The sequence below is a fragment of the Anser brachyrhynchus genome, assembly GCF_964034855.1.
Source record: "Anser brachyrhynchus genome assembly, chromosome: 9".
Classification (NCBI taxonomy): domain Eukaryota; kingdom Metazoa; phylum Chordata; class Aves; order Anseriformes; family Anatidae; genus Anser; species Anser brachyrhynchus.
Window position 1 is genome coordinate 5,414,818 of NC_137703.1, and position 26,444 is coordinate 5,441,261.

General features: G+C 52.9%; 1 protein-coding gene across 5 annotated transcripts in view; it reads right to left on the reverse strand.

Moving 5' to 3' along the window:
• TNIK (TRAF2 and NCK interacting kinase) overlaps positions 1–25,881 on the reverse strand; it is a 157,182-nt gene extending 131,301 nt beyond the window's left edge. For all 5 annotated transcript variants that reach the window (XM_080604216.1, XM_080604219.1, XM_080604217.1 and 2 more), the window contains exons 1-2: positions 25,530–25,881; positions 1–66 (exon numbers count right to left, since the gene is read on the reverse strand). In XM_080604216.1, the coding sequence (XP_080460342.1) occupies positions 1–66; positions 25,530–25,586 (123 nt within the window). In that variant the 5' untranslated portion in view covers positions 25,587–25,881. The remainder of the gene's footprint in view (positions 67–25,529) is intronic.
• Between the last annotated feature and the right edge of the window lie 563 nt (positions 25,882–26,444).

Consider the following 26,444-nt stretch of genomic DNA (forward strand, 5'->3'; position numbering starts at 1 on the left):
CTTATAGACTTGCCCATACGTGCCATTGCCAACAAGCTCCACCAGCTCAAAGATTCCTGCAGGATCCTAGGAGAAAAGGAAGAAAAAGCATTTAATAAGCTGTACTTCTAATTCTTCAAAAAATAAGCATTCTATAAAGAGAGACCGATGTTTTTCTGGCAAAATGTTTTGAACATTTTAAAGTTCTCTAACAGCCCAGGGATCAGCAGCATCACAGTAATGTCGAGCAGGGGCGTTAATCCACCCCGTGTGGCGAGCCAGCCCCGCACCAGCCCCGCAGGGCCAGGTCCCAGCAGCGTTTGTGTCGCTTGCCCTGAGGCCTGGTGCATCCTGGCCGTTAACCTTCTGGCCTGTCCGACGAGCACAAGAGGACACACAGAGCTGGCAGCTGGCACCGAAGCACACCCAGAAGCCCTGCACACCCCTTCGCCCCGCTGGCCAGGCAGCGGTCACACACGTGCACACGTAGCACCAGCACTGCTCGAAGCCAACATTCGCTACGAGGTATGAGGGAGGGTGGGGAAAGAATAAACCGGCGCTGCTATTTTCTCCCCTCGCTGGGTTTTCCCCGTCCAGAAGCTCTATTTATGCTTCTCTGCTCCTCCTCCTCTCCCCACACTCACCGCTCCATCTGGGTCCGTGCGATCCCCCACAAACCAGGTGGGCACGTGGCGGTGCCCGGGGCTCTGCTCCCCTCCAAACCACCCACGGGTGTCCTCCCTCCCTGCTTGCTTCTCAACCGGCCTCACAGGACATTTGGGCCACCAAAAGCCACCAAGCTGCAGGCGGCACTCGGAGGCTCTGCGGGGTTTTGAATCACTTCTGCTACGAAATGACTCGAAGGCCCAGTGAGCAAAGGTACCTGCGGTCTGACAGGAGGCAGCTGGGCGGGTTGGCGGCTCTGCCACAGGAGGAGGAAGAGCAGCCTTCAGAAGCATCCCTTGGGAGACAGGCGAGGGAAGCCCTCCGTCACCGTGCCAGGTTATGGAAAGAGAGGTTGCATTCATTACAAAGCCGGGATCAACTCAGAACGACGTCTGGGCCCTGAAGTCAAACACTGGGTCTTTGTGAGCAGCTGAGAAGCTAGCTTCAACGTCTAGTAGCGCCCCAAGTAAGTTAATCCGAGCCTGACGTGCCTGAGCTGCCTTTCTCCCAGCCCAGGAGATGTCCCATACATGCAGGAACACCACGTCTTGCCTTCATACATCTTCCCCATCGGTGCGGCTTCGTGATTTGCAGGGCTGAAAGCCCTGAGAAGCAGCATGGGCAAAACCAAATGAAAACGGACCCCAAAGCTGCCATCCACCACCTAGAGCAGGCCAAGGGCAGCTCTCCCGAAAAGCAGATGGGGAAAGGGAAGCAGTGCACCGAGTTTGAACAAACTGGGTAAGGAGGAGGGGAGGGATGACAGCAGCTGCTGTTTATTTCTTGAATTTCTTTCCTTAGGGTTATTCTCTGCAGTGCTGAAACAACTCTGAAAGAGGCTTTTCAAGTGCTACAAGTATATCTATTTTTGAATATTCACTAGGAGATTAAGAGAGAAGAAAGCTGTGCCTAGGGCAGATGATCAGGAGGCTTGGAGAAGGAAGCAGCTGGCCATTTCTGATAACAAGAACCATTTTGTCTAACACGTTTCCCGACCGCTTCCCAAACCTCAGCCCCAAGAGTCCCCCCTGCTGCCCTCCGGGGCCACCCCTCGTCCACCCAGCTCCACCAGGTTTCTCCCAGCTCCTTTGATGCACGGCCGCAGGACCTCGGAGCCAGGCTGCACACGGCAGCTGTGCCTCCCCACCACCACCACCACGCTTCTTTCTTCCCCGCATTTCCACGGGGAAGCATTGTCAAGGTAACGGGGCCGCTCGCGGAGCCACGGCACAGCTCCTGCTGGCGGGGACGGGCAGGATTTGAGCGCAGCCCTAGCAACACACCGGGAACGCAGAGGGAGAGGAGGGTGCTCGCTCCTCCCAGCGCTGCTGCTGCTGCTGCTGCTCCTCCTCGCGCGGCTTTCACCCACGCAGCGGGCGCTGGTGGGGACAGCGCTGCTCCCAGACAGCCTGTGCCCGTGCCCAGGAGCAGCGCGTTGCCAACAGCCACCCAAGGAAGCACACCCAGAAGACAGGGCAGGGAGAAATCCTTCTTTCCGCTGAGCTGGCTCACGCCCGGGGATGAGCTCCGCACCTTACGGGCCGCTGGGGGCTGACCCCGGCACCTGGGGGACGCGGCCACCCCTGCGGAGCCCCAGGGGATGGGCACGGAAGGCCGGCAACCGGGGTGGCGTGCTCAACGGGGGCTTCGGACCTAGCCGGGGAAAAGAAACCCAGGGCGCAGAGGCCTGGCTGGGGACCAACCCCGGCCAGGCAGGAGCAATCTCAGACCAAATATAGCCCGGGCTGCAGATACGGGCGCTGCGCGGCTGCTGGCAGCGGCCCCGGGGCTCTCTGCTCACGCTGCCCAGGCTGCCTGCCCCTGCCCGCAGAGGTATCGTGGCCTGTTTCCTCCCACTGTCCTCACAAAGGCTACAGATTCCTTCTTTCTTTTATTTGGTTTAAACGTTTCAGTAAAAAAATCAGCTCAGAAATAACAGGGAAAGATAGACATGATGTGGCTGAACATTTAGGGCTACTGGAAGAAGATGCGCTTATTAAAATTGAGGAAGAGAACCAGCGTTTAAGACAAACCCAGGAACAATTTTCAGCCCTATGTGAGCTTCGGGCAGAAAACGGTTTGCATTGCCGTAGCACCGCTGAGAGCCGCGTACAGACAGAGCAGGAGCCGGTCCCTCCTTCCCCCTCCCGGCTCTGGAACAAAGGAGGGGGCAGAAAGGCAGGGGCAAGGCCGAGCACGACTCGGGGCTGTGTTTCAGGGACCCCAGCACGCCGGCATTGCAGTGGGTGGGTGCTCTGCAGGGCTGATTTTGGAGCAGGCTCATTTGAAGCCCTGCAGATGACAACGGCTGCCTCGCATCGCGCTGCTCCAGCTGCCTGCCCTGGCCCCGTGCTCCTGCCAGCACACGGCGAGAGCCTGGTCCTCAGGCTCTTCCAGAGCAACAAAACGCCCAGCAAGATCGCTCAGCTGGGGGCAGGAAAGGAAATATTTAGGTAGCAGCACCCGTGGTGAAGGCTGGGCAGAGCCGGGGGTCCTCTGGCCAGGACGGGCCGGCACCGAGCCCTGCTCGCCAGGATCCGACCCCACTGCTGCAGCTGCGCCAGGACAGGCGGAAGCTCGAGGGGGAATTCTTACACTCCTGACCTAACGCCCACGAAAATCGGTGGCATCAAAGTCTGAGTGGCTGAAAACGGTGTGAGACATGGAGCAAGGCAAGAGTAATGCCATGGAAAAACGCCCCCTGCGTTTCAATAAGCAGTATATTTAAAACCGTTGCGTTGTCAGAAAAGGGGCTTCTGTATACAGATGATAAAGCGGAACGCCTCCAAACTCCAGCACCAGCACACGCATCCTTTCGGAAGGGCTTATCGGCGCGAGGCCAGCAGCAGTTGGGCTCACAGCAGGAACATTCGTTAAAATGGCTCCGCTCAGCGCAGGCCCCGCAGGACGGCACCGCTGCCGGCACCGCCGTGTTTCAGCGAGCCCGAGAAGCGCAGGAGCCACCAGGAGACTTCAAACGGCAGTGACCACGTGCAGGGCTACACCAGCTAAGGGCTGAGGGCTGCAGGTGCTCATCTGTGGCAGAGACAGAGTTAGCGGATCGCTCGTGACCTGTCCCTAAACACGGCCAGGCAGATGCCCACAAACACGAGGGGAAGGATGGAAGCATTTGTCTGCGGGTTGCGTGCCCAGCTCGCCTCTTCTCCTTGCAGGAGCCTAATTTTTCTCCCCTCCAGCACACGAGAAGGTATTTAGCAGAAAGGGTTATGTGAGGAGACAGGGGAGAGATGCTCATAGGGAACCGAGGGGCACACCAATTAAACCACTATTGCTGTGAATGCACAGGAGGGGAAATGAGAGATCAGAGCCTCTGTAATCATTGTGCACTTATTCCCCCAATTCTGAGCAGCTAATGACAACTTCCAGCCAAAAATCATGGAGATAACCAGTCATTAAGCAAATGTTATAACCCTAGAGAAGAAAAACGCTCTGTGTAACTGAAAGAAATGCACCATTATGGGTTAGTAGCCGACGAGCATCCCCGGGCTCCAGTTAGCTGATGCAACGCCATGGCGCTAGGAGAGGGTTTTTTCATCTCCACTACGAATAAAGCCCGCGCAACTAACGTTTCCAAACACCGCGACTTTACGAGCCTCTGCCTTACAGCTCCCTGATAAAACAGCCTCACCGGGAGTTCCCATTAAACTGATCGGGCATTTTCAAGAACCCGAAGCAGGTTTACAAAGCAGTTGACGTGCTGTCCTCAATGCTACACCTGGTGAGCTCCATCTGCATCCAGGTGCCCCTGCTCAGACGAGTCCCCGCAGTCGCAGGATGGCATTTTGGCACTGGGAAATACCCAAGGGTCATCCTGCCCAAGTGGTCGGCTCTTGTAAGCTAATGGCAGCATCACAGCACACAGCAGTGTGCGCAGGAGGGCCGTATCCCCACGCCACGGAGCTCAGCGTGACTGCGGTGAGCAGTACTCTCAGCACAAGTGGTTTTAAGACACAGTACCTGCACACAACTGCATGGAGAACATCAAGCCGCCTTACCCTACCAAGCCCCAACCAGGGGAGGAAGCTCATAAAGTTAAAGTATGAGAAAAGACCTTCCTAAGAAGGCAGGAGAGACAGAAAAGCCCTTCAGCAATGCAATTCGACACATAAAATTGTCATAAGGCTAATGTGCTTCTGATTATGCAAAACATCCCTGTGAGTAATGAGGGTACGAAACAAAGGAGCAAGCCTTCAGCTCACACACTGAGTACCTGCACAGACTGTATTTCCCGGGACCACACGTCCAAGCTGCGCCGTGCCCTGTGAAGCCACGCTTCATGTTAGCAAAGTCAGAAGCTTTGTGGGCAGCCAGGCACATCTCCCCAACAACAGGACCTGAAAAATCTCAAGCTCTAAGAAGTCAACTGGTATTCCCTCTGCAAACTCATTACCGCACTCATTTTGCAGGAACTGAAGCGCTCGTACGGTCTGACAGAACAAGGTCCCATCCCCCTGGGGAAGCTATCCCAAACGGCATGCAGTTTAGAGCAAAACGGAGGGTTTGGAGGAGTACTTGAGGACAGAGTTTCTTTTTAATAATAAACTAGTCGTCTCCGTCTCCAAGGCTCTTCTAGTTAACAACCTTCTGAGTAATATGACGATGGGCAGAAGCCAGGAGAGGATTGCTTATATAGCTGCAGACGACAGCAAGCAAAGCAGGAAGGCAAAGGCCAAGGCAATAAAATACTGAGTTACTGGGAACTTCCAGAGAAAGAGGTTGGCGATGTTACCTTTTTGAGCTGCAATCATTGCGCTCCCAACACGCGGATGTACCCCTAAGCCCGCCCATTAATAAAAGCAGTGAAAAAAACCTCAACAGGCCGCACAGGTATTTGGGGGGATATTTTGCTTTGGTCATAAGCCAAGTAACGAAGCAGAACCACGCTGGACTACCAGGCGCTATGCAGCGCTCACTGGGACTGCCTAATCTCACGTCTTCTCCCAGCTTCGGTACTTTTCCCCTCCTTCGCCCACCCATCCAGAGACTCACAAGACAAGCCATCATCAATGCCATCTACCTCCTGCCTACTCAAGCGATACAAGCTGCTCTACTTGGATGAGCACTAAGGAGCTTGCTGAGGGTTTTGTTTTCGTTTTGAAGAAGCAGTTTGTCCTCCCTCACCCCCGAACACCCAGCACCACATCTCAAGTGAAGATGTTAGGCAAGAAACAACGCTCCTATAACGAAAACTGTTGTGAAGGCTAAGCTATTAACTGGAGAAGGGTTTCTCCACCTGACAGCTGAGGGAAGCCCATGTACCAACCCATCTGAGCCATTCCTCTCCAGCATCCCACGAGGAGCTGCTCCCTCCAGCCCTCCCTGAGGGTCACCGCCGTGCTTTGCCCACACAAACCACACACGAGCTCTCCCAGGTGTAGCTACCAGCCAAAAGTGTAGCCAACAACTCTACTGAAGGAAGAACAGCAAAAATCCACCTACACACAGGCACATACCCCTCCGTCCAGTCTCACGTGGTTCCACTGGGTCCAAATGACCGAAGCTACAATACACTGACCTTTTCCAGATGTCCTGCTTACAGCCTAGCACTTGCACACACAAAATGAGAGTTCTTCTCACCCGATTTCTCCTTCCTACTGTGTCAAAAGGAAAAGCGACCAGTTGGCACACCCTCCCTAAACACAAACCACATGGGCACTAAGAACACGTACAGACCTGGAAACAACGAGGTACCAAAGCAAGATAACGCGTTTGTACCACTGTATGTAATGGGTCCCACAGCCCAGGTTGTGCTACAGATGCTACTGAGGGACAACAACGACTACACTGACATGCATGAAGTTAACCTTCCTCCAGGAGGGCACGCTACAATAGCCTAGTCTAGGAAAAAGCCACCCATGAGGTAGATACACATGTACACCAACCAAGACAAGAAGGGTCCAAGCCTCTTCTGCACTCCTACAAAAGCCAGAGCCATGTGTTACCAGCCACAAGGTGCCTCCATCCACTCCTGATGTCCCTTAAGCAACAGTCCGTGGGTTTTGACTTGAAGCAACATCTGACCTCCCTAAGTCTTATCACGGTAAGATGTTGACGGCGATAGTCAATGACCCTTGACACAAGGCGTTTCCGCTTACTCTTCATTTGAAGCTTGACTCTCCCCGAATCTAAACCAAGTCCGATCCTCTCTCACTTCAAAACCTTTACGGCACGTCCTGTGGATCCTCGGGAAGGCCTCCACAATTGTTGGCAGCCGTACGACAAGCCCTCCCTCCGGCTCACAGAAGCTGTTCATGCAGAAGAGCTGCAAGTCGATCAGTGCAGAGCTGAGCGGAAGCAGCACTGCCGAACGAACCCCGACGTTTTCAGCGCCGCGCCGGATGAATGCGGCCCCAGCACAGGCACCAATTCAACAGATGCCTAATTCAAGCACGCAACTTCAGCAGGACAATATATAAAAGGCCTGGCTAAGCTCAAAGTCTCTAAAAAGCTACAGAGCCAATTATAAATCATACCTATAGTCCCCAGAAGATCTGAAGTCACTGCTAGTATTGTGCCACACTTCTTAGGATGCAAGACATCAATTAGAGCCCAGCAGCTGGACACTCTCCACACTGGAAGTCACTCATCTGCAGTTTCAGACCAATAAGATATTATTCCTAAATGTTTAGATCTCATCCCTCTGAGAAATAAAGAGTCTCACCTCAGCCAGCGAATGTTTGCATCAAGCTGAAATTGCTACCTACTAGCAAATGCTGTCAAAGGTTTGGGGGATCTCAGAGGAGCTGGTTTAATTACTTACCAGAGCAGCTGTTTCAGGAACTGCAGCCTCTTAACGCACCGCTCCTAGAGGCACGTTTGAAAAGCGAGGTCACCGCCAAGCCCAGCACCAACAGCAGAGAGCCCTCTCTCGCAGGCAGGCCAAAATTCAGCGTTTCCAACAGCCAGTCCTGTTTGCGGGTTTGCCTGGGGATGTCTGCAGGGGTGACAGCTCGGGAGCCAGCCTGCACCTTTCTGAGTCTGGATCTAGCAGCCTCCACAGGAGGCCACCGAGCTCGGACATCTGCGATTGCCTTCGTCAAGGAAAGGCAGCCTTGCTCCTTCCTTGAGGTCAGAAGAAGACCTCAAAATGGGGGAACGTCTCTCCCATTTTGTTTCAAAAAAGGACAAAGCAGGGTGCAAGTCACATCACATTATTCAGCATCCCGCTAGCTGCAGAAGTCTGCAAGATGCAGCCAGCAGACCGTAAAAAACACAACGATGCTCCACAAGCTCCCCGAACACGCATTATGGACACGTCTGTCATAGAATTGTCTTGACAAAACGGCAAAGTTACACAAAAATCAGAAACGTCAAGGATATGTTAAGTCACACGCCACAAATCCAGAAAGAACTTTCTCACTGAGGAGTTAACAGGGTGCAGGGGAGGGGGAGGAAGGCTTCGCACCCTTTTCCTGCATTTCAAAGGCTCCGTTGAGTAACGCCAGACTCACCAGGGAGCCCGAACGTCTGATCTTGACAGACCCTCACTCAAACTGGGGGGAACGAGGTCCCACAGCAAGAGAAGCAAGATCCTGCCTGACGCGTGCCAGAAGAGCTGCCTGACAGCCACAGACCATCCGCACGCGCCGAAATGATTCACAATAATTTTTTGCCAGGTCGTAAAGTATTTCCCATAGCAAAACTTCTGTATTTCGTGGTGGCTCGTGTTGTAAAACGCTCCTGTAGGCTCTGGGAGCTGCTTTTTCTTCTAAATCCCATTACTAAACGGGGTGGGGAGCAGGGACTGCACTGTAGTTCCCGTGCTATGTGTACTACGGCAGTGCTTCAGCCGAGGCGAAGCAGAAGGACCTCTCGCATGTGTCTGAGCTGGTTTTGCTCCACAAGTCGCCGTGGCGCTCAGTGCATCCAAGCACCACTTTCTGCTTTATGGGATCAGTTCGGCTCCCTGCCATCTTACAGCCCCGTGACGTTCCCTGCCGTGGGAGCTCTCTGCTAGCTCTCCTCCCTGGAGCGAGCCGTGGCATTACCTGGCCTCTGCGAGCAGAGTGCTCTTTGCTAGGACTGCAGCTTTATCGGCCCACGCAGGCAGGCTGGAAACATCAGCACAACGCACACGGCAGCAAAGCAAGCCCTGCAAGCAAGACCCCAGGTAGCAGCCTGCTGAAGACCTGCACGAAATGGGAAAACAGAGGGGGGAGGTGCGTAACACTTGGGTTTTCAGCAGAGAAATGCCACCCAGCAGCAGCCCAGCCCTCCCGCAGGCGTCCCTGCCCTACAGGGGGCGGCTCTACGAGTCCCCCGTCCCCATCCCGCAGGAGGCAGCTGCACAACCCCGAGCAGGATTGGGCCCATAAGCGGCGAAATTAATCACGTGGGTGTAGGGATGTGCAAAGGGGTGGGAAACACTCCCAACTGCTTCTAAATTAATTGCTGTTGTTGTTATTTGATTTGCGAAAACCTCCAGGGCTAAATTTTATTTTAGAAAACTACAAACACATCAGATTAATCAACTTAAAATAAATCAGTTTGATTTATTTATTTCTCCTGTATCTACTCCTCTTTAGGCTTGGCAAGTCGCTGCATTCTTTCCATCCCGTGAAAGAAAAAGACGACCAGGGGTTTTGGCTTATCGTTATTTTAAAGGAACCTCTGCAAAGCGGAGCAGCTCTGCGAGCCTAAACCACGGCACAGGTACACCGTGGAGGAGGACAAGTGACGGCTGGGGCTGGTCTCCACATGCAGCAGGCACCAGCTCCGTGCCCAGGTGTTCGGGAGAGGAGCAGAGAGAGGAGCTCGATCTCCTCCAGCCAGATTTCGCTGCCTCTGGATCCCTGCAAGTCGCCGGCATCCTTTCCCCCTAATTCCCTGCCCGCAGCTGCAGCAATGCGGCAGTGCCTCTGCCAGCGAACTGGGAAGAAAAGCCCTCACATATATTATTCTGAAGAAAATTAATCTTGTGTTCCACAGAATATTAAGTGGATTACGTCTACAGCCTCCAAGGAGGAAAATGTTGATTCCCATGTATCTTGTGCCATTATTCACCTCTATTAACTTTTTTTCACCAGCACAATGTTAGTCGTGATGATTTCTTGTAATTCTGTCCAGACTTCAGCCAGACCTCGACACGCCAAGCAAGGAGAGCGCGTGGCACCTCTCCTCAGCCACGAGGAAGGCTCAGAGACCATCCCGTGGTGGCAGAATCACTGCACAGGACAGCGTTCGAGGTGGTCTCTCAAAGCCAGCTTCGTTTCTGCTGGACAACTCCACGGCAGGATCACGCTTGAGCATCACTTGGCCATCCCCGCCACTGCCTGGTCTTACTGGAGGCCTGCTCTTTCTGCGCAGCGGTGCTAATGGCTAAAAAAGCAGCAGGCTCCAATAAGCAGCCTCAATGTCATTTAAATACTTACTGGTAAAAGAAACGGCGAGCCCGCGAGGGCCAGCCTCCCAGAGGGTGGCATACCCTTTGAAGCAGAGCTCGCGGGGAGTGCAAGTTACTCAGCGCGGAGGAAGCAGGACCAAAGCCACGCAGAAAGGATGCAGCCCACCGATGGTGAGGCAAACTCAGCCTGAGCGTTTCTGAATCTTTCACAAGCACATCGATGGGTTTAAAGGGCCGAAAGGAGCGTTTCGATAATGTTGCACAAAGTAAGGAACGACAGGAAATCTCAGGAAAATGTGCTTTTTTTTCTAGTTGTGATGCACAATCAAGAGCTCAGTCCTGGCTTGACAAATGTAGCGATTCTTCACTCTCCATTTAAATCTCACTGGTCTGTGCAGAAAGAGGAACAACTTTTTACCTGTAATTCCCAGGCTTCGTCCCCTCTTTTATAGTTCCTAGAATAATTTGAATTCTACACAATAAACGTCAGAGCTGATAAGAAAACCAGATGAAGTAACTTATAGCTGTCCACGTGGGCAAGATGAAGAATTAATGGCTACAGAACCAGATAAGGGTGCCCATAACCAGAAATCACACCCATGCAAGAGCAGCAGCAACACACTCCATCAGGCAGTAGAACAAGCAGTACGACAAATGCTCTGTAGGTTAGCGCCCAAGACACCACTTCTGCCCCCTGCACGCAGCTCTCCTCTCCGTGTTATGTCCTCAACGAGTCGATCGGCTGCCCTCTGTGCACTCCAAGCCTTGTTCAACACAGCCGCAAGCCGGTGCTCTGCAGGGCCACCCTAAATCCTAGCAGAGCTGTCTGCTGCACCCACCTGTGTCACTTCACCTGATCCAGCAAACCTGAGCTCCAGTCTGCCTTACAGCCCCTAGCCAGAGCTAGGAAGACAAATTACTATGAAATCAAGATGCCCTGGTAATCCTTTTCTCCTCCGAACACCCGATGTATTGGAAAGGAGTATTTCATCCTGCTGGGAAACCAGTCCAGCCATCCATGCCTGTGCAGACTGCAGGCACTGAAGCCAGGACCAAATTGTCACTCCAGGTCAGGGTAACCACGCTATCACAGTTTACACTGTAAGAAAATCAACTCTGCAACTGGATCCACCAGGACCCCAATACTGAGGCAAAACCCTGTTAACGTCAGCATCTATCTCAGGGCTGCAGCAAACCCCTGCACCACGTCTCACCACGGTCAGAGCCCTACATTGTCAAGCAATATTAAAACTCGTGGCAGGCTGCCGGCAGCAAGATTGAATCGTGGGTTTCCCACATCACTTACTCTAAAACAGGAAGAGACACAGAGTGCCATCCTCACCACTGAGGGCTGCTCTGAAGCATTTACTGCCAGTAACAGGGCTGCACCTTGGTCCCCCGTAACAGCTGCTCAGGACATAAGAGCTGGCTTCACATCGCTCTCGCACCAAGTCCCAGCACTGGTCTTATGTTTCTCTGTATAACTGGTGCCTACCTGTTTTAGTGTGCTAGTCTTGGTCACAAATTCACTTTTGCTGTTTCTTTCAAGAACTCTGACCTGTTGGTTATCTTCCCATCTGATTTCCTCCCTGAAAATTGACACCTGCAAGTTTTTTTCCCTTCCCTAGTGTCCCAAAGCTCATTCTGTGTTGGCAAATCTACAAGAAAAGCATTTATTGAAGGAATTTGCTCATCAACTCTTGCTGGCATTGAAAACACACCTTATCTAATCTTAGGAGAGCATAGTTTAATGACTACAACACAGGATGAGAGGCCAGAAGGTCTGACTTCTACTCCCTGCTCTGCCAGGGCTGCAGCGCCTGTAAGTGAATGTAGACAAGATGCTTGACCCCCCCCCCTCACCTTGATTTCCCCTGGTATAAGACTATCCTCGCATTCCTTTCCTCACAGGGGATCTTATCTGTAAACTCCTCATTAGCATCTGCAAAGAGTTATGAGTCTCCGGATGTGGATGTAAATCCGAGCGGAGCTGCAGCCCTGGCCGCTGAGCCGGGAGACATCCTCCTCAGTGCTCCCAGGCAAATTGAGCAGCGCTGCATTCCCATCTGTGCTTAGGGAAAAATTTTAATTCTTTCCCTCTACAGGAAAAGAAAAAAAAAATCGCTGTTATCCTACAACAGCTGGATGTGGAGATAGGGTAAATCCAGACCCGGCACAGATGCTCCCGCAGATGAAGACCAGAGCCCCAGCTCCCGGGGCCTCGCACACAAGAGGGCTCCTGCTCTGCCCTGCCTCAGTGCTATGAGGTCTTTGTGGGGCACTAAAATGCAGAAAGGGCTTCTTCTGGTATTAATAGAAACTTCCAGTTGGAAAATAACTGGCTGGGAACAAGCAGGGTAATATTTCAGGTCTTCTGAGGAGGAAAGAGTCACCCCATCCCGACCCGCTCCCACCTTTCCCACTCGCCTCAGCTCACACTGTAAGCAGCTCACACCAGCAGCACTAGTGCCAGCCACAGCCACTGCACTAGCTGGGACTGCTCCAGAGCAGCAGGACCTCCTAGACGGATCCACAAACGTCCTATTTCCCCCCAAGTGGCAGACGGTGCGGTGAAGGACAGGAGGTACGTCCGCTCTGGTCTAACCGCAAGGAACAGCAAGGTCTCAGTGGAGCTGCTGGCCCAGGAACTTGGAAAAAATAAAATAAAGGGCTCGGCTCCTTTTAAAAGAGAAAAGAAAAATGTCCTATTGTTCCATCATTAATGGAAAGCAGAAGAGGTTTTATGAACTCATTGAGAAACAGAGGGTGAGTATTAGAAAGCACATTTCACTATTTCATAATCACAAGGTGAGCTGCTTGCATAATACTGAAAAGGAACATAAACGAGGCTATCACAAGGCAGTTATGAAACTTGTGTTTTAAATGCTTTACAACAGTAACAGAGTAATTAAGTTTCCTGAGTGATTTTGTTTTTTCCTATTTAGGCACTGCAAAGCAGATGCTGTGACCTCCAGCATGGCCCTGGAGAGGTGCACACACGATGGATGACCAGGGATGCACCAGGGCCCAGCCCATGCCTTGCTTCCAGCCACATCGCTTCTTCAGAGCCACCCAGGGGAGGCTTTGAGATCACACCAAGAGACAGGCTGTGAACCTGAGAGCGTAAACCTCAATATAACTGCACTCCGAGTTAACTGCTAAACCCTGAACGAGCTCCTGGGCCTTCCTCTCCGATGGTTTTTGCCATGAACACATGCTCACAGGAACTGCTCCAGTGTGACCAGGACACCCGGTCTCCCCAGCAAAACACGTAATATAGAGCAGCAAAATGTCACGAAAACCAAGGGCAAACCAAGACAGAAGACAGTCCCTCCCCCACTACTACTTCTATTTTTAGGCAGCCAGATTAGCTTGGAGCAGTTTTACTCGGGTCTGATAGTGAGTAGGGCTCTTGCATCTTCTCTCGAGGACATTTCCTCCGCTGGCCAGCGCTCGTGCCAGCACTTTGCTTTAAACCAACAGTATGGAAGAGATCACATAAAGTGGCAAAACTAACAACTAACAACTTCATAGGAAAGGCTCTCAGGAAAGTGACCCTGGCTTTGAACTTGAGCCAGGTCTCCCACGTTCACCACACTGCTTAATTTTTTATTTTTGTTTTATTTTAGAGGGGAGGGGGACACAATAGTCTACCTATCCATAAGGTAGATAACTGACATAAATGACAACTGAATCATCTGTAGTTGACAAGGATGGTATGGGAGGCACGATGACAGCTCCCAAGAGCTGCCACAGCAGCAGGACCACCGGGCTAACGGTGGGGCCTCGTTAAAGAAGGGTACGCCAGTTACCAAAGGAGCAAGACAAAAGGAAGACTTGGGTGCCACTGCACTGGCAGTTTCCTCTCAGGTTCCTCCCTCTATCAGGGAGATCTGTTGCTAAGGCACTAGATAACAATTTTCTGCAACGCAACCACTTGCACATTCAGTGTCCTTCGGATGCTTCCTGAATACTCAGACCACCTTGACAGCTACTCCTGGGTACAAAGCTTTCCTCCTTCAGGCAGGCCCAGCCCTCCTCGCCTCCTCAGGGCCTCAGCCTTCCTCCACAGCCCCTCACTGAAAGCTTAGAAAAAATCAGACAAAACCACCAGGCTTTTGACAGGCTAGAAACCCTTTCTCAGGAGCAAGGTGTCCCCGCCACATGAAAAGGACAGGGCAGAGCCTAAGGAAAGGCCTCCCAGGGCCATGGTTTCTTGGTGAGCTCCTGCCCAGGGTCACAACACCTTGCTGCCAGGCTCTCGCTTTCTTCTGTGACTTGTAAAACCTTATTTATTGAGGAAAAGCAAGAGTCCAACACAAGGAATCGTTTAAGTCAGCTAGTAAATGATTAACAGCAAGTACTTCAGATTGCACGTGGCCATAAACTCATCCTGCACCCATCTGGCAGATGTCAGAGGTGAGGCCACAGGGAGGCTGTACCTGACAAAGCCCTGACTGCAGGCGAGGACGCGACCACTGGTGGCCAGCTCTTGGCCTCTCCTCTCCCCCATTTTGGGTTTTGTTCCTACCATCCCGCTCCACCCTCAGACCTCCAGGCCTTGCCGTCATGCCGCCCTCCAGACCTCCATCCCCGCGCTAAGCCCTTGCCGGGCAGACCTCGCAAAGGCATCCAAGGCTTTTCGTGCTCATCGCACAAGTGAATGCCCACCCACCTTCCTCCCACCCACAGGCTGCCCTTGGCAGGAAGGCGAGCTACCTGGGCTGCCACCCTTTGGCAACACGGCATTTACGCAGAGGGCAGGGAGGAGAAGTGTGTCATGGGGCTCTTTTAAACAGAGGCCACAGAAGCAGCAGTGTTTCTCCTCAGGGCCTTTTCCGGTTCATGCCAAGGCTCCCCAAGAGCCCAGTGCTTCAAAGCTCTAAGTATCAGCAACTTTTAAACAATATCCTGAAAGCTCTTCTTTGGCCTGGCTTTTATATCACACAATGAAGGAGTTAGGGGGACCTGGCACTTTCTCCTTTAACAGGCCATCATTACAAGTGACTCATATTATATTGCGGGATGAGTCATCTTGGCAGAGGTCACCATCATAAGCAACAGCGATTCTTCAATTATTTCCTTCACGTTGAATTAAAGGTATATTGTTATGCTAATTTTACAGTTTCTCCGTCCTATCTTTCCATCTACTGTCTCAGGAGCAGCTTGGGTTTTCACCCTACAGCCCAAACTATGTCTGGAAGAGCTCTTCCACCGCGGTGTAGTGCCAAAACTTGGGCTTGCAAATGGAAAGTCTTCTGGGTGGGTTTTCTGCTACAGCACCTAACGTCTAAAGCAAGCAGCTCTCCATCCCTCCTCCCAGCACTGCTCCACAGGTGTAACAGGTTGTCATTCCTTCCACATTCCTGCTCTTTTCGTACTATGTCACGACAATTTTATAAGAAGCCAGGGCTGGCCCAGTGGCTGGGGTGCCACACATCACTGCCTCAAGAGCAGGGGCAAAGCCCAGCAAATAAAACCACTTTGAACTATGCCCTGCTGCACATGAACACTAAAGAATCTACTACAGGCCGTGAGCAGAACAGCTAGAAGAGGAGCCATTTTCAGACAACGGCTAGCCGGGCAGCCCCATGCTCTAATGCGACTCTTTGTTGAGCTCATGGTACTCAGTTTCCAGTACTGAATTTTGACACCTTCAGGTGCCTTCAGGAGATAGGCCCCGCTCTCCTCTTCACAATCAGGAGAGTCTTGGAATCCACGCCTGCAGCCCCCGGACGGCTAGAGCAGCTCATCACGCGGGTCCCACCACCAGGACCCTCAGACACCCCACACACCAGCACTGGCTCTCACCTCACCCTGCAGGGAACCAGCTCAGGGAGTCGGACAGGCAAAACGTTTTGCTCTACGTTTTGCTGGATTTTGAATCAGTTCTTCAACTTATAGGAAACTCCAGCCCTTCCCCTCCATTCCTGCTCCCCCACACCCACCACTTGCCCACCAGAGCTCCCCAACCAGGGCATCAGAAGACAGAGGAGATTCCTCAGCATCCCTGCCAGGGCCAGGCACAGCCACTTCAGGGCACTTGGCTCGGAAAACACAGTTTGTCCATTCGAAAACACAGCCATTACCAGCCTGGTCACCAGTGGAGCACTCCGTGTTGATATTTATAGCAGCAAAACACTCAAACAGGGAGCAGGGATAGTCGCACTGGCTGGGAGATTCACTTTGGAGACCATTTGTAAACCGCTCTCGCTACTGGAATCCCATTTAGCTATTACAGTCTCTTCAAACACACTAATACGCTGATCCCCACAGAATAGCAATAGGAAGGGCAGCGTCATCACGGTATTTACTGAGGCTAATCAATACGTAAAGGCTGAAGATTTATTGCAGCAAAGACAGCCCGTCTGCATAGCCAAAAAGTGCATTTAAAGCCCTTTTAATTTTGTTGCCTTGGCCTCTGGTTTTACTCCAGGAACAGTTCCTTTGCACACCCGTATTTCTTTCCCCCCAAAACAGACGCATTTGCAGACACACAAAGGAAGTCCCCCTAGGAACGCCTGCCATGAATATTTAGCAGGAGGATAAAACAGAAAACACAACGGTTTAAGCGCAGGGCCCTTCCTTTCCAGCCAGGTTTCTCATTTGAGTAGAGGCCCATGGCTAATTAAGCAACACCCAAAGCGACGGGAACAACAACCTTGCCTTAGGAAGAGCAGCACTCCCAGCCCACGTGTCGGACAGGCTCCGTGCTTTCCTCTTCCACAGTAAAAACAGGAAAACTCCCTCACCTCATCCATCTCCAAGCTGTGTGGTGACACCTGTGACCCTAGGGAAACCTGCTAGCCTTGAACATCACCTGGTCTCCGTTGAAGAAAGATTAACAGCTAATTTATTTCACTTGCTCTGCTAGAGACAGGGACTTCTCGGTGCCATTTCTTTTCTCCTCTATAAATCCCCCTTCCTTTTCCCATGCCCCTTCCTTCACCCCAAATCTGGCTGCTTTTAGCCCACAGAACCCAGCTGCATATTCATTTTTGGTCAGCTTATGTAAGCTGGGGTAAAACCGTGCATCCTAAAGGGGACCACGCTTCAGACACACTAAACATCTACCATTACCAACATCAGCCACCAACGCGTGGCACTTGACATCTGGGGAGCCAGGACTTTTATCTGGGTACCTCGTTTTCAGCGAGGAGCTAGCACAGGCACCCAGGCTGTGCCATTTGCACAGGTCCACAGTGCAATGCTTCTGAAAAACATGGCAGCGAGACAGGAAGGAGATCTGCAACTTCTCTTTCGCTAGTTTATCTCTAAATCATATTAAGCTTTTATGCTTGCATACGAAAGAGAAAGGAAAAGGCAAATGTATTCTGATTTACTGGGAGATTTCTATTGTTGCCTGGACATCAAACAGCACCCAATTAGTCCTGCAAGGATCTGACCCACAAATTATGAAAATAAATGCCTCCGAAGCTTTGATCTCTTGTATTTCTGTAGCATGCTACAGCAGTTATTAGACACATTTTATTAGATTCAAGCTGTGCGATCTCTTCCTCAGCAAAGGCTCTACCGCCTCAGACGCATCCTAAAGCCTCCATCCAGCAGATTAAGGGCATGGTCCCAAACAGTCACTTCTGTCATGCACTGAACACATGACTCAGCTGGCAGGAGGCTTTTTCCTGCTGAGTTTCAAAATTAGGAGCACAGAGAATTTTTAAAAGGCGGGGGAACGGGGGGGAAGTGTCAGCCACCTAAATTAAATTTTGGATTCTTTGTTAGTTTATAAAGGAATATACATCCTTTGCGATATCCTTGGCTTCTAAAAAGCGTTGCTTTCAGAAGAGCTAAACAATTTATTTCTTTTCGTACTCTGAAATGACACTGCTGGAGGAAGCAGGCAAGAACTGTAACAAAAGGTTTCATGCACTCCAGAGCTGAAAACCACACGTGCGTTCACACGAACAGAAACACATCCACCCACCCTTGCTGCAGTGACAGCATGTAAAACAAAGAGGATGTTACACTCAGACTGCTCAGCCTTTACTCAGTAGAGTGGCTCACTGCTCACAGGCTGCTGCACAGAGCAGCTCCTGCACTTGCCAGAGGCCATGGCAGCTTTCAGGACGTACGTAGGAAGGATGGGACCAGGCGAATGGCTCAGGTCTCGGCTACAGGCAGGAGGGTGGCGTTTGCACGAAGCCATTAATACTGATAGACTTTTTGTGCCAGGCCTGCTTATCAGCAGCAGAACAAAGTGCGGACCTCCTCCTGAATTCACGGTAACTCAGCTGAGCGCAGGGCAGTAAATGCTGTGTTTGCTCACCTAATGCAGGAGGAGGAAATGCTGGTTCTCGGCTACGCAAGTCGCATCTGGATACTCCAGTGCTGGCTGCCTGATTACAGTCATCCATAATTTACTACCGATCCAGAACCTTGAACTTCTGGCAAGCACGGCAGAAAATTAACAGGGAAAAGCAACATTCCAGATCAAAGGGAAATGGCTTGCTGTACTCTCAGAGCATTTGCCGTTACAAAATAAAATCAGGCGTGCAGAGGGATGTAACCGAGGTCTGATTAAGCTTCTCACCGATGTTTTCCAACAGTGCTTGCTTTGCCTCTCCTTCTAGTACCAAGCCTTTGGTGGGGAGCACCCCAGGACTGGCCCCTCCATGCTGAGCATCCTCAGCCCCTGTGGGAAGGGGTCACAGCCCCACACAGGATTCCTCTCGAGACCACCGCAGAGGGGGAACATGGGCAGAGGGGAGTCTCCTTTTTCCCATGGCTGTGTTCGTTAGGCAATCCGCCATTAGAAATCATAAGTGATTTACATGCAGAACATCAAGCCTCGTTTATATAAATTGTTTTCCAGAGAACAGAGCAGGCAGCCCATCGGTTTCCATGTACAGCCACAGTCCAACGTGACGAGAGGGGACGGGGCGGGGGGGAAGGAAAACAACGCTGCTGCTTTACAAATAGTAAATACAACCCCTCATTTAATGGCGCTGGCGATGACTTTGGCCAGTGGTTTTCAACCTGCAGCCTACGGACGGCTTTAATGGCTGCCTGCGAGGTAACTGAGGTGCCTGAGCGTGAGCGAGCCTCGTGTGACGGAGGCCCTGCGGTGCCACTGGGGAACGAGGGGCCCCGCAGAGCAGAGCAGGCTGAAGCCACCCAGGGGGAAGGAAAAGCCACACAAAGCCCCTGGCCCCCAGCCCTGCCCTGCCCAGCTCCTGGTCCCTGCCGAGCCTGGTGGCGAGAGCGGAGGGGAAGGAAAGGGGCATTCGTCTCCCACCAGGTGGGAGCTGCGCTGCAGAAGTATTCTTGAACCCCCCCAACCTCCCCCTTCCCAGACAACAAACCGGAAAGCCAGCACACAACAGCTTTTACCAAACCCACTGCGAATGCAGCAGGAACAGAGCTGGGGGAGGAAGCAGACCCAGCCGAGGCTCGTCCCACCGCCCCTCGCAAACGTCCGCCTGCTCTTGGCTTCTTCCTTGGGGGCAACGCTGGGAAAACCGGCAGGGTTCTCCCCGTTTGTATTTTGGGCAGGAAGGAGTCAGACGGGGATCGATACTCCGTCCTTGCTCTGCAGGTCCGAGGCGGAGGCTCCTGCTGAGGCACATAATCAGGGTTGCAAAGCGGCTGCGGGTGCGTTAGAGGGAGGCAGGCGAGGGTTTGCAGGGAGCAGCTCAGAGTCCAAGCTCAGGGCGCGACAGTAGCTCTTGCATGACCTGGCACCACGTAAATAATGACTTTCAAGTACGCCTCTTCCTCAGTGGGGTGATTAATTTCGGGAGATTTGCATACTGATCCAATGGAAACGGTTTTCCCCCCTCACCCTGTATAAACTGTACCAGTACCCCTACTATGAGTCTGGCAGATAAAAATTACCTTCACATAGCGGGGATGAAAGCCTCCTCTAACCACTCATTTTTGCATGGAACAGAAATCAGGTGCTTTTTATTTTAGACATGCACACACCAATCAAATACCTACCTCTTCATTGCCTCAAACCTTGACTCAACAAAATGCCCGTACTCATACACCAGCCTGCTACGGCACATTTTGCTCTGAATTCATGCTTAAGCAGCCCAAATTATTAGTTTTGGTAACCGACCAGTACACAGACACTCGTGAGAACAGAGACTCTCGGTGCCTTTAGAAACACCAGCCGCTTATCCACTTGCATGTGGGGGAAGAACTCCGAAGACCAGGCAGAGTACCCAACCTGTCACCGTGCCAGTGCTGAACGTGGAGAACTGCAGAAGAGCAACATCTGGGCTGCACAGCTCCACGAGATGGGAAAAAAAAATCAGCCCCGTGCAAGAAGATTAGGCAGAAGCCAGCTTCGGTTTTGTTTTAACTTCCCATGAACACACACGCAAGGAATTGCGTCATGGGCAGAAGACATCGTTTGCACCACTACCAAAATCCTGGCTTGAGGAATGGAAGCGAGATGCAGAAGGGCTTGGAGCTGGACATTTTCACTCCTTATTCAGAGATGGGTATCGTGCAGCCAAGGTCTTACGTTAAAAAAAAGGGGGGAGGCTCAAAATTTACAATGAACATGGCCATACCCAAGGTCCATAGCTTACACAGGCACTGATGAAGTTCGCGATGAAAGACCTCCAAGAGGGTCTAATCTCAGGAGTCCCAGATATATATATATATATATCTATATCTATCTATCTATATATAAACATTTGTTGAAGATAGGTGCCAAATCTTGCATGGTAGCATACCATGTACAACGCACCACAAACATGCCTTTCTTAATCTCCAGAAGTCATCTCTAGTAAAATTCGTTCCTCTTTCTATTTAGGAAGAAGGTGACCTTTGCAAAAGCTGCTTAAGTTCTGTTGAGCTACATGTTTTAAAAAGGCGTTGGAAGAAGAAATCCAACAAAATGCTGCAAAGATAATGCTCCCGAGTAGTGGCTTGCAGTGCTTACGCCCCATTAGAACTTCTCCTAAATCTTTAATGATTCTGAAATATTCCATAACCCGATGAAGTCCTGGAAACAGGACAATGCCAGCATATTGGGGCTTTTTTTTGTTTGTTTGCTGTTTTTAATATGAGGGCTTTTATCTTCATTGACAATGATCAGCTAATGCAAACAAATGGCCACTGAAAATTCACTTCTATACAAAGCAAAGCTAAAGGAACAGCAGTGACATTTTTGGGCTTCATCCAATTCCTCCCAGCAACAGCTAATACCCACCGGCTCCTTAATTCTGCGCTGTCTCCTCTCCAAGCCTGAGCACTAAAGGCCAGGCCTTTCCAAAACAACTAACGATTTCAGGATCCAGTTTCCCAAGAGTGCATGGTCAGCACTTTGTGGAAGTAAACAACAAAGCCTTGGTTTTTGTTAATGAGTCCAAACCAAAGCAACAACCAGGTACGCGAAGGAAACTATTGCTCCTTCCCCCAAAAAGGGTGCTGGTTGAGTAGGAAACCCTCAGCCAAGCCCAGGTGAGCCGTTCCTAGGCTCTAGCCCCTGGCTGGTCCCACCCCAGGGGGCCGTCAGCTCACTGACAAAGGCTCTCCCCTCATCCCCTTACCGCCTAAGCCCCTTTTAGGGGGCTGTTCCTGCAGCCTGGCAGACAGAGGGCCAGCTCCAAGCGAGCACCCAAAGGCATCCTCCTGCTGCTGCTGCTGCTGCAGAAGCGCCCGCAGCCGTCCCCAGCACGTCAGCCGTCTGCAAGCGGACGTGGCGGAGGAAAAGCTATTGACCTGGATATTTTAGCAGGATCAAGGCCACAGGCTTCGGCAAGAGATGACAGCATTCACCGAGACACACGCTTAAAAAAATACAACACGGAGAGCCCAAAAGCCCAGCCCCGTCCTTCTGACTGCTCTGCCGTTGTGCTCAGCTGCGCGCTCACCACCAGGGAGCACGGCCCACGGCATCGCCATTCACACCCGTTCCCTTTTTCTTCCAAAGATCTGTTCTCAAACACGGCCATCAACAGCCTGTGCGAATCCCCCTGTTAATCACTATTCTGCTAACAGCAACGCCAGGGCATTCGGCTATTAAACATGCCGAGTGGACTAGCAAAAACACCTCCCAGCTCGGACAAAAGAGCATTATAACGCCGTTTATCTTATCCCCTTGTCAGTGTAATATGCAGCACTACCTGTTCAATGCCCTCATCATTTTAAATTACAGTTTTCTGCAACATTAGCAGTGCTCATTACCAGCGCCACCAGCGGAAGACCTCTATTTTAAGAGCATCCTTGTGACGCTGCAGGCTTCGCCCTGCCCTTCCCCGCACGCTCGCTTCTCCGCGCTGACCTGGGGACACTCGGGTACCATGGCAATAAGCACGGCAGAAAATGATTGATGGAAACGTGTCGCAAAGAAGGCAGGAGCGAGCCAGAAGTGCGCTTACTAGATGCACCAGGCCACGCATTTTAATCAGGATTCAGGGCTTTGTTCCTGGCCGAGCCGGCAGCGCGCGCGCGGAGCAGATGCACTGCTGCGGCGGAGCACGGTTGTATGGCCGAGATAAACTCCGGTGTGGCAGAGGCACGAGTGTGTGCCGGCTTCTGTTACCTCTACAAATCCTGCCCCAGAGCCAAGCCACGCTCAGCTGGGGCTGTGCCGGAGCCCTGGGAATATACCCTGAAAGAGGCAAGGCAGCCGGGGCACGGTACGGGGCGAAGTGGCAGGCAGAGGTCCCCTCTCTGCATCTGCCTTTGCTTGTTGTTCGTAAAAGCCAGCCTCCTGGAACATTTTGGTGACTCAAACTCAGAGATAAGCAGCCCGAGCGTTTCCTTTCCCCGCCGCTCAGAACGAATTTTGAGTCACTACCTGCTCCCGGCAGCTCCAACAGCCAGCTCTCACCCTCAAACACGTAGGCGCAGGAGCAACGTCCCCTCCATCCAGGCTCACCTACGGCAGCGATGTGACACTTCTCTTATTTTCTAATAAATCAAATTCCGCAAGGCTTGTGGAATTACTCCTCGCTGCCATGTTTTGTGCTCAGGCAGCAAATTTACTATTGATTTCTGATTCAGACCCTGTGGAATGATTCACGCTCCTTGCCCTATCTGCTGGATTTACGACCTTTAACAATTATTCCAAGTGCTAAAAGAGCTTAGTTTAGAAGAAGATCTATTCCTTGGCAAATTAAGCCCCTATTCTTGTCTCACTTATAAACCAACACATCTCTCATAATTCAAAGGAAAGTGCCCTCACAGGTCTCTCCCCATCGGGACGCCGCTCCTCTGCGTCTCGGACGCGGCCAACTTTTCCTAACTCTAATTTTATAATGGGAGTCTGAAAAAATCCATTTCCTGCAGAAAGAGCCTCCCCGTGAAGCCCTGCCAGCCTCGGCGGCGGTGCCAGCGAGCTGCTCTGCACAGGGCCAGGCAGGGGAACAACCCGCAGCGGTGCCACCAGCCCCTGCTTCACGTCCCTTGTCCCGGGGCACCCCGAGCAGGCTGGGCGCTGCTGGTGGCTCTCGGGGCTGGAGGGAGAACGTTTCCTTCTGAACCAAAACCAAAACCCAGACCGTGTCTCGAGAACATTGCGATTAAAAAGCCACAAAAACCCACGAACTAAGCACGTGGGGACAGTTTTAAAAAGAGCTAGCGGTCTGCTTCAAGAAGAGTTCCTAACGCAGATGCATTAAAAAATGAAACAAAAACTGATTTTCAGGGGGTGGGGGGGAAGAGGGCCCCCTTCCCTTCCCAAAGGACACTGCTTTCCTGGATTAACCCCACCGCCTTCAGCACCCCTCCTCCTAAAACACCTCCACCTAGCAAGGGAAAGGAGAGCTCCAGGTCTGCAGGTTGTGGATGGTCGCCCTGCTCCAGCCTCGCCTGCGCGGTGTACTGCTGAGCAATCATTTACACTATTAATCAACCAGAAACTCACCAGGAAGAAAGTAGGGCAAGTGAATAAAGATAGGCTTTTTTTTTTTTTTTTTTTGCACTGAAGCAAATAATATTTCTAAAAATACACTTGTGCTAGTCTTCAGTGGATTCTGCTTAATTTTATTTATTTATCTATGGCAGCAGGTTGAGAGAAGCAGCCCCGCTGTAGCTCCTCATTCTTCAGATGACTCCCCCTCCTCGATACCAGCTCGCTGCTCTTAACAGCGAAGGGATGAAGAGGAAAGGGAGGAAAGACGGAAGAACTTAGGGGAAAAAAAACGACGGGGGGTAGGGGGGCAACCAGGCCCCAGCCCACGCGGAGGCTGCCACGTTTGACCAGCCCGACATTTCAAGGGTACATCGGCAGGAGCGCGTTATCTCCGAGGGGGGCCAGGGAGGAGGCAGGGCGGCGGGGCCCGGCGGGTGGATGACGGGGAAAAGCAGGGCGTGGGGAGCAGCCCCGAGCATCCGCGCTCCCGCATCCCGCGGGCACCCGGCTCCGTCTGCGCCCGTGTGTCCGCGCGTGCACGCGTGCGACATGATTTATTAATCGAGCGCGGCGAGACGCCGCGCTGCCCAGCCCCGCCGGCAGGGAAGGGGGGCACTGGGGGGGGTCCGGGCTGCCCGGAGCACTGCGGTGCCCCCACCCCAAGCAGCCCCGTGCCCCCATAGCGCCCCGCAGCACCCCACCTGCCCGTGGTCCCCGTTGCCACCCAGCCGGGGGGGACGGGCGGCGCTGGGGGCACCGCACACACACCCCGGGTGTACGCGCAGCCATGCAGCCGTGGGTACGCGTACACACGCTTGCGTACACACATCCAGCCCTACATGTGTGTTCGGATGCACACACACACAGGCACACACGTATATACATACCCGTCTGCATGTGCACATTTATATATGTATTATGTACGTGCAGGGGCATACGCACACATTATGTATGTGCAGGAGATATGCACATGCATTTATGTGCGGGCAGGGGGACAGGCACACACGTTTAGGTACGGGCGGGGGATATGCACACACAGTTATATACATGCAGGGGACATGCACACACAGTTATATACATGCAGGGGACGTGCACACACAGTTATATACATGCAGGGGACGTGCACACACAGTTATATACATGCAGGGGACGTGCACACACAGTTATGTACGTGTGGGTGCGTACGCACACATTTCTATACGTGCAGGGGCATTTGCACACACGTTTATGTACGTGCCTGTGTGTATGCACACATTTATATATGGGCAGGGGTATAAGCATGCACATTTCTATACGTGCAGGGATACATGGATGCACACACATATACACACAGGGCTTTATGCATGCATATTTCCATACGTGTAGGGTGTACGCAGGCACATATACATACGCAGGGGTATATGCATGTGCATTTATATAGGCGCAGGGGCACACGCATGCACGTTTATGCGCAGGCAGGGGCACACGCACACCCAGCCATGTGCGGGCAGGGCGGTACACACTCGCACACACTCACACACACTCGCACACACTCGCACACACATGTGCACACACACACACACAGCCCGACACCCCCGCAGCCCCACGGCCCCCCAGCCCGTGTCGGGGTCTCTCACTCACACTCACACTCACTCACTCACACTCACACACTCACACACTCACACTCACACTCGCCCCGCGCCTCACCCGCAGCGCCGAGAGGTCGATCTCGTCCAGGCTCCGTGCCGGCGAGTCGCTCGCCATGTTTCCTCCGCCGCTGCCTCCGCCGCCGCTGCTGCCGCCGCCGCCGGCGAGGCGGCCCCGCCGCCCCCGAGCTGGCAGTGGCGGCCGCCGCGGCGCTGGCGCTATTTAACGCCTCCCCTCATGCGGGGCGCCGGCGAGGGAGAAGCCGCCCCTCGCCCCTCTCGCCCCTCGCCTTAGGGGCGGCGGCGGCGGCTGCGGGCAGGGCTCGCCGCGGGCTGCGCCGGGATGGCGGCGGCGGCGGCTCCGGCTCCGGTTGCGGCTCCGGCGGCGGCGGCGCACGGCATGGCCGCCTCCCGGCCCAGCGCGCCGCCGGAGCCGCCCCTCAGGCACGGCGAGGCGGCGGCGGCGGCCGGGGGCGGGCAGGGGGCGGGCGAGCCCCGGCCCCGCGTGTGGGGCTGAGGGGGCTGGGTGGGCAGCGGGAGCCGGGAGCGGGGCTGGGGAGGGAGACGGGGGGCGGCCGGTCCGCCGGGAAGGTTTTTTGGGGGGGGCGGGGGGTCACACGTTGTAAGGGATGGGGGAGTCGGGGGGGATCCTGTGAGGGCGCCTCACGGCGCGGCTCCTGGGGAGGTCGTGTCGCGGCCCCACGGGAGATGCGGGGTCGTGTCACGGCCCCACGGACGCCTCTGGGGGGCACGGAGCAGCGGCAGACCTGTCAGCCCCTGGCTCAGCACCGGTACCGCGTCTGTACCGCCTTCGGAAGGGGCCAAAACCCCTCCAAATGCAGCAGCGGCTAGGTAGCCGGCTTCCTCTGTTTTCCTTGCTTCCCTTTTTCGGATGTGGTTTCTGCCAAACCAGGTGCCATATATAAATATATACGTATAAAAAATCTGTTGCCTTTGAGCGAACCGTATGGAAGCT